The sequence below is a fragment of the Hemicordylus capensis genome, chromosome 2 (assembly GCF_027244095.1).
Source record: "Hemicordylus capensis ecotype Gifberg chromosome 2, rHemCap1.1.pri, whole genome shotgun sequence".
NCBI lineage: Eukaryota > Metazoa > Chordata > Lepidosauria > Squamata > Cordylidae > Hemicordylus > Hemicordylus capensis.
This window is the reverse complement of record NC_069658.1, coordinates 214,685,056-214,710,867: the sequence shown is the minus strand read 5'-3', so window position 1 is coordinate 214,710,867 and position 25,812 is coordinate 214,685,056. Positions and strand designations below refer to the sequence as shown.

At 46.6% G+C, this 25,812-nt stretch overlaps 1 protein-coding gene across 1 annotated transcript in view; it reads right to left on the bottom strand.

Annotated features, from left to right (window-relative positions):
• GNA11 (G protein subunit alpha 11) overlaps window positions 1-25,812 on the bottom strand; it is a 44,550-nt gene that overhangs the window by 9,236 nt on the left and 9,502 nt on the right. The window contains exons 2-5 of the mRNA XM_053294420.1: window positions 15,356-15,540; window positions 7,108-7,262; window positions 4,452-4,580; window positions 2,698-2,827 (exon numbers count right to left, since the gene is read on the bottom strand). Of these exons, the coding sequence (XP_053150395.1) occupies window positions 2,698-2,827; window positions 4,452-4,580; window positions 7,108-7,262; window positions 15,356-15,540 (599 nt within the window). The remainder of the gene's footprint in view (window positions 1-2,697; window positions 2,828-4,451; window positions 4,581-7,107; window positions 7,263-15,355; window positions 15,541-25,812) is intronic.

Genomic DNA, 25,812 nt, shown 5'->3' with positions numbered 1-25,812 from the left:
TCTATCCCTGGTCCCCAAACTTAGGTACACACATTTGATATGATCCGGCACTTCAACAGGGATCCTGCTAAGGGAGATGTTATTCTTATAGAGAACAGCCACTCTACCTCCCCGCCCCTGGTCCCTCACCTGCTCCTCAACAGAGTACCCTGAAGGCAGAAGTTGGGACCAGACCAGGCCACCAGCCTCCCCCAACCAGGTCGGCTCCTTCATCCAGAATCAGATCATGAATGGTTTCTGATTTGTTCTGGAGCAACCTGTCATTACCAAGGAGCAAGGTGAGGTTCCAAGGGTGGTTGGCACTACTCCCCAAGGTCAAAGAGCTGGCAGGGCAGCTGGCAGGGTAAACAGCTACTAGGTTTCTGATTCCCCTTCCCCTGTAATGACCTGCCAGCATTACTTGTTCCCCACCACTATGGGAATTGCCACCTGATAATCAGGGGACACGCCGTGTTTCCCCATCTCCAGCCAAACCTAGACACATAAAACAATCTCACCCAAGTATCAATTAAAAACAGAAGCCACTCTGTTAAATGCCCACCCGCAAGTGCACACTTAAGCCAGGAGGCCTGGCCCTCGCCCTCATTGTCCCCCAAAGGGGCGACCCCCTTTGGTGTCACCCCTTCAGTGGTGATCCAGCCGGTGGTAGGCCCGTTGCCACTGGCAGCACCCTAAATAGCCCTGAGTAGCTAGCTCTAGGCAGATGGGATTCAGGAAACTGCCAAGTCACCCCCTGGGCTCCAGTCCTGCAAAGCCTCACCACAGTTTAGCAGCCAGTCTGGGGGGGCAGATAGCAAACAGGGGCAGGGGCGGGGGCAGAAGCAGACAGGCAGGCACCCAGTCCCTCACCCTGGGGTCTGCCTTTAGCAGATGTTGTTCCTCCTCTTCTCTCTCCTGCATGCTTCTGGGGGGCTGAAGTCACTGGCAGCACCCTAAATAGCCCTGAGCAACTAGTAATCTCTAGGCTTGACCACTGTATATGCTCACATATGCTATTTGCTAGTAACCGCTAGGCTTGACCACTGTAATGCACTCTTTGTGGGGCTGCATTTGTACATCATCTGGAAAATACAACTAGTATAGAATGCAGCAGCCAGACTGGTCTCCAGGTCAACCTGTAGGGACCATATAACACCGATTTTGAAGTAATTGCACTGGCTACTGATATGTTTCCGAACAATACACAAAGTGCTGGTTATTACCTATAAAGCCCTCAATTTCTTGGGTCCATGGTACTTAAGAGACCACCTTAAGGGTCATGAACCCTGTCGCCTATAAGAGCATCTCCTTCTCTGCTTGTTTTTAGGAAGACCCTCCGGATGTTCCTGTTTTCCAAGACATTCAACTGAAGTTTAATTTTTGATGTTTATACTTACTGAGATGGTTTTTATCTGTTTTATGGATTTTTACTGTTTTCTATTTTCATATTTGTCACTGCCTAGAGATGTCTATATCATGTGGTATAGAAATATGAAAAAAATTGCCCATGGCTTGTTTCTACAATGGTGCAGCACAATCTCCCCCCCCCATATATAATGTAGAGAAGGAAGGAAGTTATGCAATCTTCCCACTCACCCCCGCTTCCATGTATTAAAGTTTCCCATTTTTTTCTAGGAGTCTGGCTTTCAAACCAACATTCCCAGCTAAGGATGCCAGTAAGGCAGCCAATAAAGACTTTTAAAAGAGTATATGTGTTTGGGGGAGGGGGGAGACAATTCAGCAGGACAACTAGTTAGGAGAAAGATGGTCAAGAAGATATAACACTGGATGATCTGCAGTAGATTGTCAAAGGTTTCCAAAACCCAGCTGTTTAACAGCAGCTACAAAGAGGCCCTTCCCTCCTGCTCTCAAAATTAGGCTGTTAGAATCTTTCATCTGCAGTCACCCACATGTAGATTTGTATGAGCAGGTCATCCCAGTACTCATGGGACAGATAACTAGTTTTGCCCATCCTCCTGTTTTGAATCTGGCTCTACTCCACCCCACTGAATGGCCACAACACAGATGGTTCTGGTTGATGGACCTCAGGATGCTATTAAACAAATGCCCTGCCCCACAAGACCCAGGGCAACAACACACAGCTGACATTATGCAGAGACATCAACATCAGGAAATTGGACTTCTGCTTACTTTGGGTCCTTCTTGGCTTCAAAACATGAATCTTGTCTTTCCTTGAGGGCATAAATGGTCACCTTGAAGGCCCACTGTCCACCTTCGGCCCTCAGCCTCATGACCCATGCCCCTCCCCACACAGGAGGGGAACAAAATGCTTCTCCCAGCACAAAATGAAAGGTTGCCATAGAGACCTTTGAGATGCCCATCCCAGCATGAACTGAAAGGATGCCTGCCATGTCAGAAGCAATGCACCACTTCATGTGCCATTTTTGGCTGGAGACACGGTTTGCCAAATGATACAGGTCTCCTCCAGAACATCCTCTCTTCTCGTGCTGCAAGGTGCAGCTGCCATATTCTTCGGTTGAGTGCTGGGAGCCTCTACTATTCTTGGCAAAACTGCTCAGGGCCAACAAAAATTCTGCAGCTCAGACTGGCCCTCTCAATTGGCAGTGGTCAAAGCATTAGATGATCAGGGAGAAGCAGACTGTGGGCCAATTCTAGGCAAGGGTGCTAGCTAGGCTTTGGACTGCAGCCGGTCCAGACATGCAGAATGCTGTTCCCCATGACCTGCACCTTGCTTACCTCATTATCAGACTCCACCAGAACTTGGTCATATTCGCTAAGGGCTACTAAGAACATGATGGAGGTGACATTTTCAAAGCAGTGTATCCATTTCCTCCGCTCTGACCTCTGACCCCCAACATCCACCATTCTGAAGGGACAAAACAAGGAAGACCTTGACCATTCACATTCAATCAATAATATGCTTTACCTCTCTCTCTTGATAGGGTGGGGAAGAAGATGACCCAAGAGCACAACATCAAAGCTACATTTCATTTGCTCTTCATAGAGAGGTGCATTATAAAGTACTGACAGCATAGCTCCTGGAAGGGCCTACACCAGCATGGTAGGGAGCTGCATTGCCAGCCCCCCCGCCCCTTTAAAGGTTACCAGTGAAGCAAAGGAAGGAATAGAAGCTGCACTGGCACCCAAATTGTGGAGGTCATGTTGGAAGGCACCTGCAAGGGCCTCAGGCTCCCTGGTATTTTATCCAAACCCTACAAAATACCAGGGGAGGGTCAGCCTGCTTTAGTCTCCTGCTCTGCAAGGACAACTGCAAAGACCAGTGTGGGACATGCCAGCTACATAGGTAACACTCCTGAAGTGGACCAAGAAGTGCCCGTTTTCCAGAGACACTGCCTCACTTGTGCTTATGAACCAATCCAAGCACTTTAAGGGCTGCTGCACTGATGTGCCTTGCAACAGGGGTGGGCATTAGGCAGTTGAGGAGCCACTGACAGCTCCCAGGCTGATCTGAAGTAGCTCTCCAGGCTTTGGGTCTAGCTTCTGCCTCCCTCACCTGGGAGGGAGATACTGCAAATCAGATGGGCTGGCCGAGTGCAGGCGTGGCCACACCACTTTTAATCTCTCTCTGGGTGCCCAGGGCTGCTTTTACTTTCTCTTCCATTAATTTCTCTCCAGTTCTTCTGCCACAAAGCAGCCTCTTTTGCTCCCCTTCTGTCCTGCAGCAACATTCTCCTGGAACTCAAGGGTTAGGATGTTAAAATCCCTTCTATTTACAAAGCTACCGTTATGCAACAGGTTCCTCTGCCCCAAGCCACTATTCTGCGACTGGTTCTACTTCCATAGGCTACTATTTTCTGGTGGTAACTCCCACGGCTCGGGCCAAAGGAAAAAAGTAGAAGAGCAGCTCCCGGAAGTTTAAGCCTGCCCAGGCTTGCTCTACAAAGCAGTTACTTGGGACCAGTTTCTACAACAAAGCAGAACAAAAGGGTAATACTTCTGAACTATACCACTGCAGGAGAGGAGGTTGCTTACTTGAATGCTCTCTCATGATTAACACTCCATGCAGCTGGGAGAACCAGAATGTCAAGAAGGGCTTAGACTAGCTTCATCCACAACATACCATATTTCCCCATGTTCAGTTTGATGATTTAGACTTTGCCCTTCTGCACTGAACTTGCACTCAAGGCAGCTACATTCAAGATATATTACAGCTCCGTCCCGCCTTGCCCCCACCATAGGGGAGAATCTCTTTACATGCAACGTACCTCCCACATTTAGCAGTCTAGAAAAGTAACTGCCCCTTGCTTCTGCTGACTGTACAACCCTCCATCTCTCCCCCACCCCAACTGGTTAGGAAAAGGTGTGGGGGGGGGGGGGGCAACATGAAAAAGGAAAATTTGGTCAGTGGCACATGTGTACGTACCCAAGAGGGGAACAGTATTTTTATTTTATGCTTCTATGCAGGTCACTCCTGAGTGTGTGAAAAGAAGCATTTAAATACATGCAATCATTAAAGCGATGGAAGTTACCTGAAGATAATGTTCTCTAGGTCGAAGGGGTACTCTATGATCCCAGTTGTAGGAACTCTGACCCGCAGAACGTCTTGCTGGGTTGGGAGGTATCCGGGGGTGGCAATACGGTCCACATCAGTAAGGTAACTGCAAGAAGCATATGCAGGTTAGGAGGGTTGAGGAGAGAAGAGAAAGAAAAGGATGAAGCCTGGAACCTGGGAAACCTCTCCGGCTACATGCCATGCTCTATGAACTGTGGGATTTTGAGTGCAGAATCCTAAGTTCTATTTTGCTTTTAATTTATTCTAAGGATAGGGAGGGCAAGGAGCTATGCAGAGCCCTAAAGTCTCTGCCACCAAGAGCCCTTGTTCAGTTTCCAAGATAAGTCATAAGGCCCACACCTTTTTCTCAAGGCTATCTTGCTTCTTGCAGAGAAGCTATCTTGCTTATTGTGAACTGTCCAGGGACTTTTTTGTATGGGGTGGTATATAAATGTACTAAATAAAAAATTAAGAATAATTCTGAACCCCATGCTTCAGCTCTGTACTTGCATAGTGTCACTGCAGTTTACTCTGATCATACAATGTTGGTAGAAGAAGGGGAACAGAACACAACACTACCCAACTCTGCTAAAGGTGCCAAGCTTAGATGGCTCCTAAAGGAGCTTCTGATGCCAGATTACGAGGCATTGCATCCCTCTTTGCAGGCTTATTCCCAAGAATCCAAAATTGTGATTCCTGACTCCTCAAAGGAGCACTTTTCTAGCCTTTTTTTCCTGCTTCCTACTGCCCACCTAGATATGCAGTTCAGATACCCTGAGGAGCAAAAAGTGAAGGACATACTTAGAAGTCCTGGTCAGCAATCCAGTTATCTTTAATGGGGATTTTATTCCAATTTAAGCAGAGGGCTGAAGAGTCTGAAATACTGGCTCTGCCTGTCAACTGACCCAGATAAGCAGACAGAGGCAAAAGTCTCTTTCTTCTCCAGGGCATCTTGAGCCATTTGCTTGAGCCTTCGCTCTCCCAAGAGACTGAGCAGCCAAAGTGCATAATGCTGTAGCAATACTATCTCTTAGCTGCTCTTCTATTTGACACTGCTCTAAGTAATCACTCTATAGACCCTTCAGGTAAAAAACACATGGTAGCAACAAATAAAACAAGACGACAATTCTGGCACATCCTCTGCTACTCATACTGGGGAGGATGGCGCTAAGAGCCCTCTGCCTGCATCTCAGCTTACTTGAGAGGAAGCACCAAGGTCTAGAATCCAGGGGTGGGGAGAAGTATCAAACAAGCCTCCTGACTGAGCCTCCTGGGCCATCAGGTGCTGGGAGGGACAGCTCCTGCCAAAGCAAACATTGGAGATCAAGTGGCTTGGGGCTCCAGTAACTAACTTGGGCTCCAAAGATTTTCCTATTATGTTGCCCCTCCTCCAGAGTTTTCCACAACTTGAGCAAGCTTTTCTTGGGCCCCTCCCCTGACCTTCCTCACAAACCAACTCTAGCAGCATCTTTATGCAATAGCATCATATTCCTTTACTTATATACTAGCCTGCAGAGGAAAAGAGCTAGATAAGAAGTTCTCCCAGGCTCTTTCCACTATTTAGAAGTTTCACCTTGCAACTTGGCCATCCTGAAGGTTTTCAAGAGGGCAAGATTAAGTAGTATTATCTCCATTTATAACTCACCTTTTGACACACAACCCTGAACAGTGGGTAGCAGTATAAAATTGCTTCAGGCAGAGATTCTCAAATCTGTGCTGATTTGTCCAGGTGTTGCTGGACAATTCCCATCACTGATTCGGCCACTGTGGCAGGAGATGGGAACTGTCGTCCAAAAACACCTGGTGACCCAAGTTTGAGAATCTCTGCTTAATAGCCACAATCGCTGAGCAATGAAAGACACTGAGAAGTTCTTTCTTTAAGGTAGCAGCAAGAAGAAAAGTGACCACTTCTGCCTCTCTTCAGATCCAGGTTGGGCATTTGCCTAGTCACAAAAGATTTAGTCCAACTGGCTACAATACTGGTCAGGGGATTTTAGAGCATTACTTTTGTTAAAACAAGAAGAGATTCCTTAATAAACCAACTTGATCCTTCTGGTATACAAAAATAAACTAATTCCATTGTATCAACAAACTGTACATTTCTAGACCTTAGCCCAATCCCTCACATGAGTGGTGTGGAGCAGACACTCCTCTGGGGGTGGGGTGGGGGGCTGGTTCCTGCAACCAGCAAGTTGAAGAGTGGCAGTGCCCTTTAGCACTGGGGACGGCATTGGTGTTTGCTATGCTATTGCCCTCAAATGCTGCAGGGAGCAAATACTCCTGCTAGCAGAAAACACCATCGTATTTTTAACAGCAATGTTCTGGGCTTCATAATATTATTTCAGTGTGGACAAATAAGGGGCATTAAATTGCCTTATCAAAGCCCTGTTCTTTTTTCACAGAAGTTCTTCCCACCACACACACCTTCAGAAAGAGGACCCCAGCAAGCAGACACACTACTACAAGAGTGCCAGCATCAAAGAGCCCGAAGGCCACACTTACTGAATCTTACTCATCTACTTCTGACTGATTCTGGCTGTTCACTTGTTTCAATGTGGAATGTTATTTCTGACTATGTATGCTACCCTGTGAGGTTACTGAACGTAGCCACATTCTCAACTAAATGTGCTTACTATTTGGCAGAGTCGGAGAGCTGGTATTCTCGCCGCCGGTCATAACACTCCTGGATTCCGGGATCATTCCACAAAGTCTTAACTGCACTTACATAGGGCTGCTCGAAGGATGAGACCTTTTCTACATCCACTTCCCGGAGCAGCTGTGCATTGGCCTACAATGTAGAGTGGGTGAGAAAGCAAGACGTTTAAAAATATATATATCTACCACCCCACCAATCATTAGTCCTCTCCCATCCCATTACCCCTGCTTCTGATATTCTTGGTAACAGCTAGAGGTCAGATCCTGACTGCCACAGATTCCTTTGAATGCTACTCTCATAACCACGCACACACGTGTGTAAGAATACATAGCATTTAACAACAGCAGCACACCAGTCACCCTGCCACATCTTTGCCCTCCAAAGCCTCTTAGATCCCTGGGCAGCATCGAGTCTAGACAACCCAATAATGTACCATGTGGGTCCCTTGCCAAGCTTGGGAGTACTGCTGAACCTGGCTCTGCTTTTGGATGCTCAGGTGGAGGCTCTGGCCAGAGGTGCATTTGCACAGCTTCAGCTAGTGCACCAGCTGCATCCCTTTCTCGAGAAGGCAATTCTGACCACAGTTACCCAAATTTTAGTCACGTCATGGCTGGATGACTGTAATGTGCTCTAGGTGGGGCTGCCCTTGAAGAATATTCAGAAATTGAAGCTAGTGCAAGATGCATCAGCAAATATTTTATATGGACTGCCTGCTGGGATCATATTACACCCATTCCGAAAGAGCTGCACTGGCTACAAATTTGTTTCCAAGTCCAATTCAAGGTGCTAGTTTTGATCTTTAAAACCCTGGAGTTTGGGCCCTGGATACCTGAGGGATTGCCTGCTCCAAAGGGTTTCTGCCTGCTTGACAAGATCAGAGGAGGCTCTGCTTCACATGCCAACAGTGAGGGAGGCTCAGCTGTTGAGCAAATGGGACAGGGCCTTCTCAGTCATTGCCCCCAGGATTTGGAATGCTTTCCTGGCTAGCATCTACTCTCCTCACAGTTTTTAGAAAAAAAGTTAAAACTTGGCTCTTCACCTTCACTTCTTATGAAAGAACTGTTTTTTGCTGCTGGTTTGTGTTTTGGGTTTTACTGTTTTATTTTATATAAGTTTTTAAACCTTTAAATATAAATGTATTTTTATATTTAAATTTAATTTGTACTTTTAATTGTGTATTTTTTATTGTTCATTCTTTTAATTATATTGTAAAGTGATTTGGGAGTATTTTAATGAAAGGTGGTATATAAATTCAAAAATACAAGAGGTGGAAAGAACTACAGGTTGCTTACCTGTAACTTTAGTTCTTCTAGTGGTCATCTGTCCTTTAAAAAAGGAGGGGGCTATGCACCTGCGCAGAGACCTCATTGGAACCTAACAAGCTCAATTCTCTTGCTTTGGGTGGGAACCCCACACCCAGCCGCTATATGCAGCTGCGCCACTCCTCATCCCCTCAGTCACAGAGTCCAGCTTCAGTAGACCCCGCAGGGAGGATGTGTAAAAGGACAGATGAACACTAGAAGAACCAAAGTTACAGGTAAGCAACCTGTAGTTCTTCGACATGATCTCTGTCTTTTACACAAATGAGTGCACAACAAGCTAGCACCCAAGGAGGAGCGAAGAAACAGAAACATGTAATCTGCCAGAAGTATTTATTTCAGAAACAAGTACATCAACTGAAAATGGACTGCAGGACACTTCTGCCAAACACAGCATCATTCCATGCCCTGGCATCAATAGCATAATGACGGATAAACAAGTGGGGCGAAGCCCAAGTAGTTGCCTGACAGACAGCGTCCAAGGGGATTGAACGATAAAAGGCAACAGAGGCTGCCATGGACTTTAACGCTTTAACGGTTGCAGGCAACTGCTTATGAGCCAGTTGATATTGAAGCTCAATTGTTGAGACTATCTAGACATGGATTGGGCAGACATTTGGAAACCTTTACGTGGCCCATCATAGAGAACAAACCGGGAAGGAGCTTTCCTCCACTCAGAAGACGTCTGGTCATAGGATAAGGCCCTTCTAACGTCCAAAAATGTAACCTGCGCTCCGCGTCTGAGGAAGGGTTCTGGAAAAACACAGGTAAAGTGAGTAAAAAGGAACGGTGAAACAGAGACCACCTTAGGAAGGAACTGGACATCCGGCCTGAGCACAACCTTGTCCTTGTGAAACTGGGAAGTATGGTGGATCAACCCTCAGAGTCTGCAATTTACTCACCCTCCTAGCGAAGGTTACGGCCACCAAAAAAGCAACCTTCCAGGTCAGGAGACGGGGTCAACTGAAGTGAAAGGCTCAAAAGGAGGCCGTAGCAAACCAGCCAAAACCACAGACAGGTCCCAGGCCAGAGACATAACAGGGTTGTCCGGAAAAACATGGGACAACCCTTTCAGAAAGTTTTAAACTAACGGGTCCTTAAACCAAGAAACCTGGGTTGTCGGGGAATGCACCACAATGGTAGCCAAATGGACCCTAAGGGATGAGAGTTTCAAACCAGACTCTTTAAGGAAGAGGAGATATGTACAGGCATCCTGCACAGAGGGGTTAAATGCATCAAATCCATGCAGTGAAGCAAGTCCACTTATGGCCATAGGATTTTCTTGTGGACTGCTTCCTGGCCGCAAGCAAAATGCTCCGAGTCTTAGCAGGAAGTCGGCAGGACCCTCCAGGCTGTCAGGTGCAAGGGACGAACATCCAGGTGGAGCACCCACCCCACCCCCCACCCCGCGACACAGGTCCGGAAGGGCAGGGAGGAGCATCCAAGCCACTGCCAGCTGCCTCAGGGTCGGAAACCAAGGCCTCCTGGGCCACCATGGGGCTATCAGGATGGCCCTGGCACAATCTGCCCTCAGTTTGTACAGGACCCTTGGAATGAGGGGGAATGGCGGGAACACGTAGAGTAGAGGGCCCATCCAAGATAGGACAAAGGCATCGCCTAGAGCAGGGATTCTCAACCTCGGGTCCCCAGATGTTATTGGACTTCAACTCCCATAATTCCCAGCCCAAAGGCCTTTGGTTGATCCCCTGAGGGCACATCAAGCATTGTCCGGGGAAGCAAATAGATCCAGAGTTGGAACACCCCATTGTACAAATAGGTCCCTGAGAACGCCATGGTCCAATGCCCACTCATGGGAGACAGTCTTCATTCGGCTCAACGTGTCCGCCTGGACATTCAGGGAACCCTGCATGTAGACCGCATGAGGCGACACCGCATGTGCCACACACCAGTGCCAAAGGTCCAGTGACAGGAACAGAAGGCTCCTTGAAGACATGCTGTGCTGCCCTGCCGATTGACGTAGACTTTTGCCGCAGTGTTGTCTGTATCATCACCGAGCAACCCGCAATCATGGGCAAGAACCCTTTGAGTGCATTGAATATGGCCCCAAGCTCCAAATAGTTGATGTGCTGGGTCCTCTCCCTGGGGGACTAATGTCCACTCAGGTGAAATCCGCCCAAGTGTGCTCCCAAACCAAGCTCCGACGTATTGGTCATAATCACTCAACGTGACCGGAGAGCCTAGAGAGGGGTGCCAACATTCAGATGGTGAATCTTGGCCACCATGCCGCAGTCACACCCAGAGGGGGCGTGCGCTTCAAACAAGCTGGATCCCGAAGGGGATCAAATACGTCCAAGAACCACCTCTGAACGATGCGCATCCGAAAACACACTTGAGGGAGCATGTAAGTGGTGGCAGCCATATGCCCCAACAAGCGCTGTACAGAGAACATAGTCTGTGGGCCCCTGGCTTGAAAATGGTGGCAAGCCACCTGAGAGTATGTATGCGGGTGTCCAGGAGGAAGATCTTCTCCAAGGCCGTATCGAAAATCAGCCCTATGAATTGTATCCTGCAGTTCGGTTCCAGCTGAGATTTCTTGAAACTGATCTGGAAACCCAGAACCTGTAGGGTATCTACAACCATCTCGAGGGCATCAAGAACTGCTCCTCTGGTGCTCACCAGGACAATCGTCCAGGTACGGCAGGACAATCGTCCAGGTACGGCAGGACAATCGTCCAGGTACGGCAGGACAATCGTCCAGGTACGGCAGGACCTGTAACCCTCGTTCCTACAGGAAAGCCACCACCGGGGCCAGGCATTTTGTAAAAACTCTCAGTGCCATCGTGAGACCAAATGGCAAGGCTTTGAATTGATAGGGGATCCCCCCTATCTGGAAGCACAGAAAGCATTGATGCTGAAAACAATGAGACATGATAGTATACATCCTTCAGGTCTAGGGAGACCAGCCACATGCCCTTTTCCAGGATGGCCAGTATGGTTGGTACCGATAGCATGCAGAAACGTCTGTACACCAGGTGCCTGTTCAGGGCCCTGAGGTCCAGTATAGGACGCTGACCTCCCCTCGGTTCTGGCACGACAAAGTACCTGGAATAGAAACTGGGACTCTCTGGATTGGTGATTCGTTCTATCGCATCTTTCGAGAGGAGACCTCCTGGTCCAATTCTGGAGTATACGGAGTAGTCACAACCCCAGACATGGGTGGTGTCCCAATGAACTAGAGAGTGTAGCCCAAATGTATGACTGTGAGGATTCACGGTCCATGGTCACCATGTCCCAGCTCGCCACAAATGGGGCCAGGAGAGTCCAAAAGCACCCCGATTCATTGTTTCTTTGGAAAGGCATTGGGGCACTCTTTCTGAAAGGCTGGAGGTCCGACTTGTATCGAGACTGGAACCTGTTGCCACGAAAAGAGTGCTCAGACGAAGCTTGCTGCTGAGAAGAGCCCTTCTGCTGTTGATAAGGGGACCACCTGGAAGACTTCTGTGGTTTGGGTGTCGAGGAAGAATAAGACTTGGACCTCACCATGCTCCTCAACTTCTGGACCTTTTGGAGCATGTTGTCCGCCTGATCCATGAAGAGGCTGGAACCGTCAAAAGGGAGGTCCTCGACCCTGGCACAGGCCTCATAGGTCAGGCCAGAGGAACGCAGCCAGGCATGCCACCTGAGCCACAGGCCTTGGCCGCGCACTCCACCGAGTGCCTAGCTGAGTAGAGCTCCCGTTTCACCACCTGTATCGCCTCACGGATAAATGCCTTAGCCAGATCGTGTTTGTCTTGTGGCAATAGGTCCAAAAAAATGGAGCCACCTTCTCTCACAGAAAGTGGTTATAGCAGGCATTGTAGGCCTGATAGCTGGCCACCCTTAAGTGAAGAGCCGAGGCAGAGTAAAGCCGCCTTCCAAAGAAGTCTAATTTTCTGCCCTCCTTGTCACCTGGAGCCAACTGGCTGTAACCTCTGGCCTTCTGTAGAGACTCCTCAACGACAATAGAATTTGGGGAAGGATGATTCTTTAGAAAAAAACTTATCATCCTGCAGTTGTACCCTACAAAAGTTCTCCAAGCACCTATTCGGTTGAGAAAGAGTGGCTGGCTTTTTCCAATGGCCTCACATGACCCCCAATAATGCCGGGTTAAGAGGTAAAGCTGCCAGTACCTTGGCCTCCATGTCAATAAGGCTAAACAAGGGATCTAATTCCCCTTCTGCTGTGTACTGAGGCTCATACCCAGGGCAGAAGCCATGTGGGCCACATACGCTGGGTACTGCTTATACTCCTCAGACAGAGAAACAGGCTTCGAGTCCGACTGTATGTCCAAAGGGGACGACCCGGGGGAAGCAACCTCCGATCCCGGGGAGCTAGGATTGCTCTCACAGTTCAATTTGGGAAGCGCCAAAGAATCTTGGGCCAAGGTTGTCGAAATAGTTGGGGAACCCATCTTGCTTCCTACAATGTTCAGTACCAAGGCTGGAGGCTCCGTCGGCGGTACCTGAGCAGGCTGCGATGCCTATTATGGAAGGCGAATTGCACCGCTCAAGCCGCCCTCGAGAGGAGCGTTGCGGGGATCGAGAGCAAGGCCTCCCTTCTGAGTGTGAGGGGGACTCACGCCAGTCCCGAACAGTTCTGGGTCTCCCATACGTGGGATCCTCCAGGTATCCAGAGCCATATCGAGGCCCAGCACAGTCTGAGTAGTACAAACGATAAGTCTACTTGGTAATGTCCATAAGCTCCCGAGTCCTGGCTCTAAGCACCATAAGAGGATGGCTCAGCCTCATGCAAGGGGGAGCGGCGTTCTGGCATACGATACTGATACGTATACACGGACTCACAACAGTCCCAGTCTCGATCCTGTCTATAGTCAGAGGAGCGGTCATCCAATGGGAACTCCGATCCCTAGGAGGAAGATGCTCCTGGCGCGGCAGAGGGAGCAAATGACGACAAGGCAGCCACGTTGCGTCTTCTGTGGGCTTGTCAGGGGAATACACCTCCTCCTCGGATGAGGCATGTCCAGGCTCGTCAGTCGCCACCAACAGTTCTCTGTTCGTGCGGGCACGATCAGGCACCAAGGCGAAGGAGTCCCCGGCCTGCGGCGAGCTAGGTCAAACTGAGATTAATGACTTTGATACTGGTGGGGCCGAAGCCCTTGCTAGGCAATCCAGGGAGGCCTGGTCCATCTTAGCCTTCTTGGCCAACGGGGCCTCCGAAGTAGGGACCGACGCAGTCTTCTTTTTCTTCGGGATAGGAGGGAGGTGTTGACCCGCCAGCAAATCATGAGGAAACCTCATCTTTTTCTTCAGCTTCGACATCGAAGTAGTCAGAGAATGATCCAGCACCGCGGGCAGAGGACGCTGAGGCAAGTCCTCATGATGCACTGAAGCACTCAAAACCATCGAGGGATCGACAACCGGACACACCAAAACCGGTATCGAGACTGGGTTTTCGACCTCCATGGAAGTGGTTTCTGAACACTCCAACTCTGCTGAAGAAGCCATCTTAATGGACCGCTTCAACGATAAGGCTTCTGAAGAATGGAGAGCCAAGTCCCACAGGGCTACGTGCAGGCAAAAAGCCCTATTCTTGCGAGCCTGCTTTGTAAACCTCTGGCAATGATAACAGGTCTTGACAATGTGGGATTCCCCTAAGCAGAGAAGACATTTGGTGTGAATATTGGGGGAAAGGATCTTAGATCCGCAACTAACGCATTTCTTTAAGTTCGTCATGCCTGACATAAACGCTGTAGGCCAGTCAGCCACCACGCTCCATCCCAGCCAGGATCGGAGCTCTAAAGAAGGGGGAAACCCGTAAATAACAAAATGCCAAGAAAAAAACACTACTATGCGAAAAATAAGAAATAAAGAATATGAAAGAAAAAACAAGGGGATAGAATATTCCTACTTGTTGCTGAGCTACAGATTCTACAACGTCTACTGAAGCGCAGCTGACAGACTGAGGGGATGAGGAGTGGTGCAGCTGCACAGAGCGGCTAGGGGTGGGGTTCCTGCTCAAAGCAGGAGAATTGAGTTTGTTAGGTTCCGACGAGGTCTCTGAGCAGGCGCAGAGCCCATTTGTGTAAAAGACGGAGACCACATCAAAGAACTTAATTTGAGCTCCTAGAGACTGAAGTATTTTCTGCTATCTTCAGATCCAACAAAAGCAATGCTGGCTCCTGAACATTGTTTCACATAAGTAGCAAAGCTGCCCCATGAAGTGGTGGCAACATTGGTTTATTTTAACTTCTCTGTTGTCATTTTTTGTTGTAAACTGCCCTGGTGTTTAAACTGGTGTTGTAAACATAAGGTTTGGGTGGGATAAAAATAGGTTAAACACACACACACCACCACCACATAGCATTTGTATACTACTCTGGAAAGTCCAAAGCACTTCACAAAGTCTTATGTTTTTGAAATCCTTCAAATAAAAGTGTGCCGTCGAGTCGATTTTCGACTCCTGGTGCCCACAGAGTCCTGTGGTTTTCTTTGGTAGACTACAGGAGGAGTTTACCATTGCCTCCTCCTGTGCAGTATGAGATGATGCCTTTTAGCATCTTCCTATATCACTGCTGCCCGACATAGTACCAGCGGGAATTCGAACCTGCAACCTTCTGCTTGTTAGTCAAGCATTTCCCTGCTGCACCATTTAAGGTGGTCTTAAAATCCTTACAACTCAGTAAAGTAGTATTAGTGCAACTGGGGGAGCTGAGGTCAAAGAGGAAGTAGCTTGGCTAAGGACTTTTCGTGAGTCTATAGCAGAGGCAAGATTCAAACAGAACAAGCTTGGCCTCTTCATCACCAGCACTCTGCACCAATGTATTATGTCACATAATCTGAACAGCAGGGGATGAGCGCACAAAACCATCTGCTGGCAACTCCAGGTCTTGGACAACAGGACAGAGAAATGGGGCATGTGATGGGGGTGGAGGAGGAGTTTGCTCACCTTGTTCTGTTCATACTTGTAGAGGATCTTCAGGGTCTCCATGGCCCTGATCATTGACTGCATGGCAGTGAAGATGTTCTGGTACACCAGCTTGGTGAAACCCTTCTTGTCCTCCTCAGAGTAGCCCGAGCCGTGGATTATCCGCATCTGTTTAATGAACGTGCTCTTCCCGCTCTCTCCTGTGCCTGAAAGAAAGGGTGGGGTAGGGTGAGGACAGACAAAACTACCACTGCAATGATCACAATGGGAGTTGAAAAGACACCACTTGCCAGAACAATTCATATAAAAGGCGGAATAGAAACATGATAAATAAATAAATAAATAAATAAAATTTTGAGCAGTAGAAAAATATACCTTATCTCTATTGTTCATATCACTACTTCAGTGAGGCATTAAAGGACTACTACTCTTCTTTGCAAGCTGAGGGAATTGAAAAGAGCAATAACTGCTGTCCTATATTCCCTTCCCTTGAGGAAACAAAGTTACATTTTCCTCCTAAATAGAGATATCAACCAATTAAGGGGGGCAGGTAGTTAATGGTGGAGGAAATGTATTCTGCTCATTTTCAGAGACACACTATCTGCATGTTCTCAAACCAAGCTCTGCTACTGAAAATAATTATAGGGCTCAGCATTAGTGACCCATGGCCCAAATTAGACTCCTGGGCTCCACATCCAGGGTATTATAGTTTTTAGGAAACACACAAGTACCAGGACTGACAACCAGTTAACGAATTTTAAGTGACCTGCCTTTTGATCAGCTACTATTTAGTTTGTGTGTTCCGAGAACTTTGATATAAAAACCTTTATTGCAACAACATAGTAAAAGGAACACCAGGAGATTACTTCCAGTTTAACAAACTGTTAGAGAGACCCGTCTTAAGGTTTTTGTTCCCTATTGCTCAGTGACACCCGAGCCAGCCTAGAATTTACAGTGCTTTGTCAATAACCACCAACAAGAGATGGTGTGATACAATGGCCGGGAATGTGGGAATTCCCTCGTTCAAATTTCATATCACCTAAACATTATTTAGAAGAGGCGCAAATTTATTTAGAAACAGTGAATGCGTGTTTAAGCTTCAAGATCACACTCCTAGGTGCCTGCAAGAAATGAGCGCTAGCATTCCCCCCAAATCTGCCTTGGAGTGGACTATGTGCAGCACCCCAGTGCTTTAAAGGGTCTTGCTCAAATCCTAGAACTACAACTCCAATTTGAAGTGTGTGTGGGGGGGGGGAGATCCAGCGGTCACAGTTAGAAGTTGGCAGCCTTGCAGGCAATTACTTTAGAAGAAAGAAAACAACCTTCCAGCTCACTAAAAGCTTTCAATCACTCACCCCTCATCCCTCCTTGTGTACCTGGGAGGCTACCTGCTGGCAAGGAATTCTTATCTTCCTGGTTGGGCCATCAGGTCACTCTGGCGTGACTTATTCAAGCCTCTCACCTGCCAATCCCTGCCTTAGAGCACTCAGTTTTCTACTTGCCACTTGCCAAGTACCCTGCTGACTTCCCTGCCTCTCTTCCTGCCGGGGATTAAACCTTCTGCATGTAAACCAGGCGCTCTACCACTGTGCTATGGACTCACCCCCAAACCTCTCCTACCTTAATACTTCCACCTAGATCCAACACCACTGTAGGCATTGTATATATTTGTGACATTCTATAAGCAGGGCTCAACACCAACACTCAACACCAATGAACACCTCTACTCTTCTCCACAACTTCAAGAGGGGTGACCTCTTGCAAAGCCTCACCACAACAAGCTCCCCCCACCTTCAAATCAGTTGTATGGAGGAGGGTGGGGCCTGCCCTCCACAGTCATACTTGGGCAGAGGCATTTAGATATCCTCTGGCACTCCACACAATAGCACAGACAACATAAGAACCTAACAGCCTAGCTGGACCAGGCCCAGGGCCTCTCGAGTCCAGCATCCTGTTTCACACAGTGGCCCACCAGATACCTCTGGGGAGCCCACAGGCAAGAGGTGAGGGCATGCCTTATCTTCTGCTGTTACTCCCCTGGAACTGGTATTGAGAGGCATCGTGCCTCTGAGGCTGGAGATGGCCCACAGCCACCAGACTAATAGCCATTGATAGACCTGTCCACCAAGAATATGTCTAAGCCCCTTTTAAAGCCATCCAAGCTATAGTGGCCATCACTACATCCCGTGGCAAAGAATACCATAGATTAATTATGCACTGTGTGAAAAAGTACTTCTTGTCAATCCTAAATTTCCCAACCTTCAGTTTCATGGGCTGACCCCTGGTTCTAGTGTTGTGAGAGGGAGAAAAATTTCTCTGTCTACCCTCTCCACTCCATGCAAGTCTACAGGCGGTTCACAACAAAGCAATGCAAACAAATAAAAAGGTTAAAACATTACAATAATTTAAAATTAAAACATTAAAAACTATTAAAACCCATCAAACTATTAAAACTCTGGGAAGGCCACAGGCAAGAGGGGAGGGCATGCCTTGTCTTGCTGTTGCTCCTCTAAAACTGGGATTTGGAGGCATCTTGACTCTTGAGGCTGGAAGTGGCCCATAGACACCAGATTAGAAACCACTGATAAGACCTGTCCTCCAGGGAATTGACCTTTTTAAGGGCATCACCATGTCTTGTTGCAGAGAATTCCATAGATTGACTATGGGCTGTGCAAAAAAAAAACTTCCTTTTGTCAGTCCTCAATTTCCTGACCTTCAGTATCATGGGATGACCCCTGGTTCTAGTGTTGTGAGGGAGGAAATTTCTCTCAGTCCACTCTCATGAATAGTCTCCATAGTCGCCTCTTTTCCAAACTATAAAGCCCCAGATGCTGTAGCCTAGCCTCATAAGGAAGGTGATCCAGGCCTCTATTCATCTGGGTTGCCCTCTTCTGCACCTCTTCCAGTTCTATAATATCCTTTTCAAGATAGGGTGACCAGAACAGTATGCAGTACTCCAAATGTGGCTGCACCACAGATTTGTATAAGGACATTATAATATCAGCATTCCTATTTTCAACTCCCTTCCTAATGGTTCCTAACATGGAATTTGCCTTTTTCACAGCTGTCACGCACTGTCAACACTTTCAATTAGCTGTCCACCACGACCCCCAAGATCTCTCGCCTGTCACTGACATTTCAGATCCCATCAGCAATATGTGAAGTTTTGGGTTTTTGCCCCAATATGCATCACTATACACTTGCTTACATTGAATTGAATTTGCCCTTTGTCACACACGCACCCAGTCTGGAGAGATCCTTTTGGAGCTCCTCACAATCTGCTTTGGATTTCACTACCCTAAGTAGTTTAGTGGCATCTTCAAATGTGGCCACTTCGCTGCTTACTCTAACTTCTAGATCATTTATGAACAAGTTAAAGAGCAATGGTCCCAGTACTAATCCCTGGAGGACCCCCACTTCCTTCCTACCTCCATTGTAAGGACTATCCATTTATTCCGATCCCCGTTTCCTGTCCTTCAGCAAGTTACCAATCCACACATGAACCTGTGCCCTTATCCTATGACTGCTAAGTCTATTCAAGAGCCTTTGGTGGGGAATGCAGTCAAAAGCTTTTTGGAAGTCCAAGTATACACAACACATTTTTTAATCAGTTCAGCTGATATGCCAGATACGTCCATTCTTGGAGACTAGTGACCTTAAAACGGTGGTACATATGCTGGTAATCTCTAGGCTTGACTATTGTAATACACTCTACATGGGGATGTCTTTGTACATAGTTCTGAAACTACAATTGGTACAGAATGTGGCAGCCAGACTGGGTTTTCCCAAAGGGACCATATAACACCAATTCTAAGAGAACTGCACTGGCTGCCGATATGTTTCCGAACGAAATACAAAGTGCTAGTTATTACTTATAAAGCCCTTAACGGCTTAGGTCCAGGGTATTTAAGAGAGCTCCTTCTCTGTTGTAAACCCTGCCGCCTATTAAAATCATCTGGAGAGGTCTGGTTACACAGTTCCTGCAAACTCCTGGTGGCGACTCTGGACAGGGCCTTTTCTGTGGCTGTCCCGGGGCTTTAGAATGTGCTCTCTGCTGAAATAAGAACATCTCCTTCTCTGTTTGCTTTTAGGAACACCCTGAAGACATACCTGTTTCCCCAGGCCTTCAACTGAGACTCAATTTTTTTTAAATTTTAATGTGTTAATGTGTTTTTATCTATTATGATTTTATCTTTATGAATTTTAATGTGTTATGTTTTAATTCTGTACATCACCTAGAGATTTTTATACTAGGCACTATATATACTCAATAAAAAGCCATGTCAACCAGATCATCTTTATCCACATGCCTGTTGACACTCTCAAAGAACTCCAAAAGATTAGTGATTCAAGACTTGCCTTCTAGAAGCCACGCTGGTTCTCCTTCAGTAAGGCCTGTTCTTCTGTGTATAACAATTTTGTCCTTAAGTATGCTTTCCATCAATTTACCCAGCACAGAAGTTAAGCTAACCGGCTTGTAATTTCCAAGATCCTCCCGGATTCCTTTTTAAAATTGGGAGTTACATTAGCTACTTTCCAGTCCTCTGGTACAGCGTCTGATTGTAAGTTACATATTTTTCCTAGGAGATCAACAATTTAACATCTGAGTGCCTTCAGAACTATTGGGTGGATGCCATCTGGCCCTGGCAATTTGTTAATTTTTAGATTTTCACAACAGTTTAGAATATCTTCCCTTGTCACCTCAAGTTGGCCCAGTTCTTCAGCCTCCAACCCCAAGAAGCTGAGTTCCACAGTGGGTATATGGTCAGTATCCTCCCCAATGAAGACAGATGGAAAGAACTCATTCAGCTTCTCTTCAATCTCCATATCCTCAATAATCCCTTTCACACTCATCAGGTAAGGGTCCAACTGTCTCCCTGGCAGGTTTTTTGCTTCAGATATATGTAAAGAGGTTTTTGTTATTCCCCTTGACACTTCTAGCTATGTGTTCCTCAAACTCTTTTTGCATCCCTTATTGTCTCCCGGCATTTTTTTTGCCAGTGTTTATGTCCTTTCCTGTTATCTTCATTAAGGCAGGACTTCCATTTTCTGAAGGAAGTCTTCTTCCCTCTTATTAATTCCCTGTCTCTAGTTTTTAGTCATGCTGGTCTCCTCCTGAACTTGATGGTGCCTCTCCTCCTTCTTTCCAATTGACCTTATATTCTTGTAGTTTTTGAACAAGTTCCATGCTTTCTGGAGTGATCCTGACTTTCCCTTTCAGCTTCGTTTTTACCAGTCCCCTCATTTTTGAGAAGTGTCCTCTTCTGAAGTCCAATGCGTCTGGTGTTGGACTTCCTTGACAATGCTCCACTTGCATAGAAGCTGAATTGGATCACACTATGGTCACTGTTCGCCACTGGTTCTGCAACTCGCCCCAGGTCCTGGGCACCACTCAGGATTAAGTCCAAGGCTGCCTTCTCTCTGGTTGTTTCCATGACCAACTGTACTAAGGCACAGTCATTTAGCATGTCTAGAATTTGGCCTCTTTTATTACCTGAATGAGAATTTACAGGAGACTATTACTACTCTATTAGGAGACTTTCCTAGTATTCTCTCAACTTAGTGAAACTGATTTTTAATATTCTTGGAAGTATCTTATTTTGAGTTTCATAGGGTACCCTTTGTATACATCAAGTTTTGTGCTTTTACCACAGAGTGTACAATTCAACTCTTACTGTACCTTATCTAGCTCAGCATCATCTATGCTGACTGGCAGCAGCTTCTCCAAGGTTTCAGGCAGGAGTCTTTCCCAGCCCTACCTGGAGATGTTACCAGGGACTGAACCTGGCGTGGTCTTCTCTAAGCAAAGCAGATGCTCTACCACCGAGCAATGGCCCCATCCCCAGCAACAATCACAAGCGTTAGCACAGCCAGTTAGGGATTTCTGGACCCTTGTTAACAAGGCTTTCTAACACTTATGAAACCGATTCTGGTTACCGTTGTTAAGAGAGAACCGACTCTCCTTGTGTCAGCGAATCCTTGCCAAATTTATTCACATTTAACATTTCTTCCCTGCTTCTCAAAGACTCCCAAAGCACCCAGCATTTTAAGCACCATGATAAAAATCAAACGTATTAAACCAAGGTTTGACAAATCCCAGGCACCAGGGAGTCATGGCACCTAGAAATCTACTGGTGGCATCTAGACTAGGTTATTCAGAAGCAGAATTATTTAATCAAATATTTATTTGTCCAAGGTAGCCCTGTTTCTGTTCTCAGGATGTTACTTGTAAACAGGATAAAGAGAAGTCCATTTTCTTTCCCCTTCCACAATGTCTGCCACTATGTCCGACAGTTGTCAGCAGTCCAGTGTCCAGCTCCTAACTTTTTGAGCTAGATTCAAAGAATATTAGTTGAGGCCTGTTCTAAACAAATACTTCAGCAAAACCCATCATCCCTACAAAAGGACACAATGAATTAACTAGTGAATACAATAAAACAAGCAACCCAAATAGCTCATTTATATTTACACAGGGGGAATATTTCCAAGTCCTATTAACTAGCCTCTAAAGTTTTAGGAGACAATATCCTTCTCTTCTCCCGGGGGAACCATCCTTGCTGGAGACTGAATAATTGCTTCAGGTTCATAGATGCCAGTGTCAAATTGCTAAGCTCCTAGGCCCCTGAGTATCTAAGCCATAATCTGTGTCAGACCCAAGATGGACTTTTCAAAGATAGTAAAAGTTCAGTGTACCATTTAAAGGAGGTTCTGCTATCACCAATAGCAGGGTGGACAACACTGATCCTAGAATAAAGCCTTGCACAAGTTCTTAGGGGAATCCTGAAAATCCTAGGTCAGAGGCGAACAGCTATAATGTTTCTGGGAGCCGGGGGGGGGGGGGGGGTGTCAGACCCTTGGGAGCTGCCACCACAGAACAGCTTGGGGAGGTGGAGCCAGTTGCAAAGTGGCCGCTTGTACAAAACCTAACACCAACAGAATAGATGATTTTGACAACAAGTTTGTATATGTAGTATGTATGTATGTATGTATGTATGTATGAATGTATGTCTAGTATGTGCCCCTCCTCCCTTGAATCAAAATCTGGAACTATTGATTACCTACTGTGATGAATTCTTTGTGGGGAAAATCTCTAGTATTCGGGCTGACTTAGACTCAGTCTCCACAATTACTTCAGTGTCTGATGTGGAGGTGTCCAGCGACTCTTGTGTGGTTAGGTTGGATCAGTTCCAGTTTGTGACTCCTGAGGATGTGGCCAAGCTAATTGGAATGGTGTGGCCTACCACATGTTCTCTTGACCCTTGCCCAACATGGCTTATACTATCTGGCAGGGAGGTTGTTGTAGAAGGCCTGGTAGAGATTATAAATGCGCCTCTGAGGGAAGGTAGGATGCCTTCCAGTCTTAAGGAGGCAATTATTAGAACGCTTCTGAAGAAGCCTACTTTGGATGCCTCAGAGCTGAGTAACTACAAGCCTGTCTCCAACCTTCCATGGTTGGGCAAGGTAATTGAGAGGGTGGTGGCCTCCCAGCTCCAAACAGTCTTGGAGGAAACTGATTATCTAGACCTATTTCAAACTGGCTTCCGGGCTGGCTATGGGGTGGAGACTACCTTGGTCGGCCTGATGGAGGATCTCCAACTGTGAATTGAAAGTGACCCTGTTGGTCCTTTAGGACCTCTTGGCGGCTTTCGATACTATCGACCATAGTATCCTTCTGGAGCGTCTGAGGGGGTTGGGGTGAGAGGCACGGCTCTGTAGTGGTTCCGCTCCTACCTCTCGGGCAGGTTCCAGATGGTGTCCCTTGGAGACTGTTGTTCTTCAAAATCTGAACTTTCGTATGGTGTCGCTCAGGGCTCCATATTGTCTCTGATGTTGTTTAACATCTACATGAAACTGCTGGGAGAGATCATCAGGAGATTTGGCGCAAGGTGTCATCAGTATGCTGATGACACTCAAATCTATTTTTCCATGTCAGCATCTTCGGGAGAGGGCATAACCTCCCTAAATGCCTGTCTAGAGTCGATAATGGGCTGGATGAGGAATAACAAACTGAGACTGAATCCAGATAAGACAGAGGTACTCATTGTGCGGGGTCGAAACTCGGAGACGATTTTCATCTGCCTGTTCTGGATGGGGTCACACTTCCCCAGAAGGAACAGGTACACAGTTTGGGGGTGCTTCTGGATCCAAGTCTCTCCCTGGTGTCCCAGGTTGAGGCAGTAGCCAGAGGTGCCTTCTATCAGCTTCGGCTGATAAACGAGCAGCGTCCGTTTCTTGAGATAGATGACCTCAAAACAGTGGTACATCTGCTGGTAACCTCCAGACTGGATTACTGTAATGCACTCTATGTGAGGCTGCCCTTTTACGTAGTCCGGAAACTACAGTTTGTTCAGAATGCAGCAGCCAGGTGGTCTCTGGGTCATCTAGGAGAGACCATATTACTCCTGTATTGAAGGAGTTACACTGGCTGCCAATATGTTTCCAGGCAAAATATGTTAGTTATAACCTATAAAACCCTAAACAGCTTGGGCCCTGGGTATTTAAGAGAACATCTTCGTTATGAACACCACCACCCATTGAGATCATCAGAAGAGGTCTGTTGGCATTTGCCACCGGCTCGTCTGGTGGCTACTCAGGGACAGGCCTTCTCTGTTGCTGCCCCGAGGCTTTGGAATGCGCTCCCTAGTGAAATAAGAGCCACCCCATCTCTGACAATTTAAAAAAAGTCTTTAAAGTTGCATCTGTTCATCCAGGCTTTTATCTGATATTGTTATGATTGTTTTTAATGTTTTAGAATATTGTTTTAATTTTTTGTTGTGTTTTAAATTTCTTGTTTTTGTTTTTAATTAATGTTTTAATGTTTTATCTTGTTGTAAACCGCCCAGAGACGCAACTTTTGGCCAGTATAAAAATATGATAAATAAATAAATACTCACTCCTGAATTCCAGGATAATTTTGGTTCAGTACAGGAGGGGAGCAAAGAAGCTGGAGAAAAACTAACAGAAGTAAAAGCAATCCTGGGCACCTGAAGAGACAGAGGTAAATTAAACATGGTGCAGCCATGCCCTCATTCAGTCAGGTTTGCAGTACTGGTTGGTAGGGAAGGGAGGGATCAGCAGCCCAAACACCTGGAGAGCTACTTCAGATAAGCCCAGAAGCTACCAGTAGCCCCTGAGCTACATAATGCCTGCCCCTGTCCCAAACGAATATATTCCTACTCTTTATGGTTATATCCAGCACCACCTAGGATCTGCAAAATATTTTAACAAGAAAACTTTACCATATTTACTGTGTGCCCTTACAATGTTGCAAGCTACTAAGGTCTGTGTGGAGCTCAGGTACTGGCAGGCAGTTTGAGGCGTATAGATCAGCCAAACCTGGCATAAATATGAGTCTGGCCTTCTGCCTTTCTTGGTCAACAGAGCAATGCTTCCTGCCCATTGTACTCAAACACCATCTATCCCAGTTTTTGTCTGTGCTGTCCTCCCCTTTGCCCAATTAGAGCTCAAAGACAGAACTAAGTTCTCTAGTGTTGCTTCAGGGATTCCCCCACCTCTGGCAGCTGAAGGGCTGGGCAGATAGGGGGAATGGCCATGTGTCTTTACTCCCCCTCCTAGGACGCATGCACACATCCAGGGTTGATTTGATTTACAGCAAATCAGTTTAAATCACTTTACAGAAAGACCCAATTTTAATTATTTAGATCATCACAATTTAAATCACTAGTCAGGAAGATTCTATTTAATCATTTTCTAGTAAGAGTACATTCTTGTAGTCTAATATAACTTTAATACATATTCAGAAAGATGTAGGTTTCATTTTTATAAGGTAGGTACACACTTCTCATAATGCTATTTCATTCAAGCAACCAAGCCTTGCATTTTTTTGTTGCACTGTATTATCCTCAGGTACAGGAACTTCATTAAAATATTCCAATAACCCCAGCTAACCTGGCAAAGAGGCACCTTTTAACATGGTGATTCTCTTAATTTAGCAGGGGGAGAGTAACTGGCCCTATCCACCCCCAACAGAGCAACCCTCCAGTAGCTGTTGCTGGTGTCTATCTTATGGTTTTTAGATTGTGAGCCCTTTGGGGACAGGGATCCATCTTATTTATTTATTATTTCTCTGTGTAAACCACTCTGAGCCATTTTTGGAAGGGCAGTATAGAAATCGGATGAGTGAATGAATGAATGAATGAATAAATAGAGTGGGATTTTTTAATGCTGGCTGCCATGACACAGATTTCCCTTCAACAATGGAGGATACATTAGCAAAAGGTTTCCTCAGGACTGCAAGAATATGTTCTGTTCACTTTTGGTTTCACTTTATATTCCCCTCCCTTATCTAGCAACAGTAGCAGAGAAAAAGGTGCAGGTATTTAGAGGCATCCTTACTGGCAGGACACCAGCTCTCCTGCCCTCAGTGCCAACCCTTGTAATCAATGCAAGCTGAAACAGAGATTCCCCGCTTAAGACGCATGGCTTGCATATTGCAAGTGCCTTAACAGGCTTTTAAT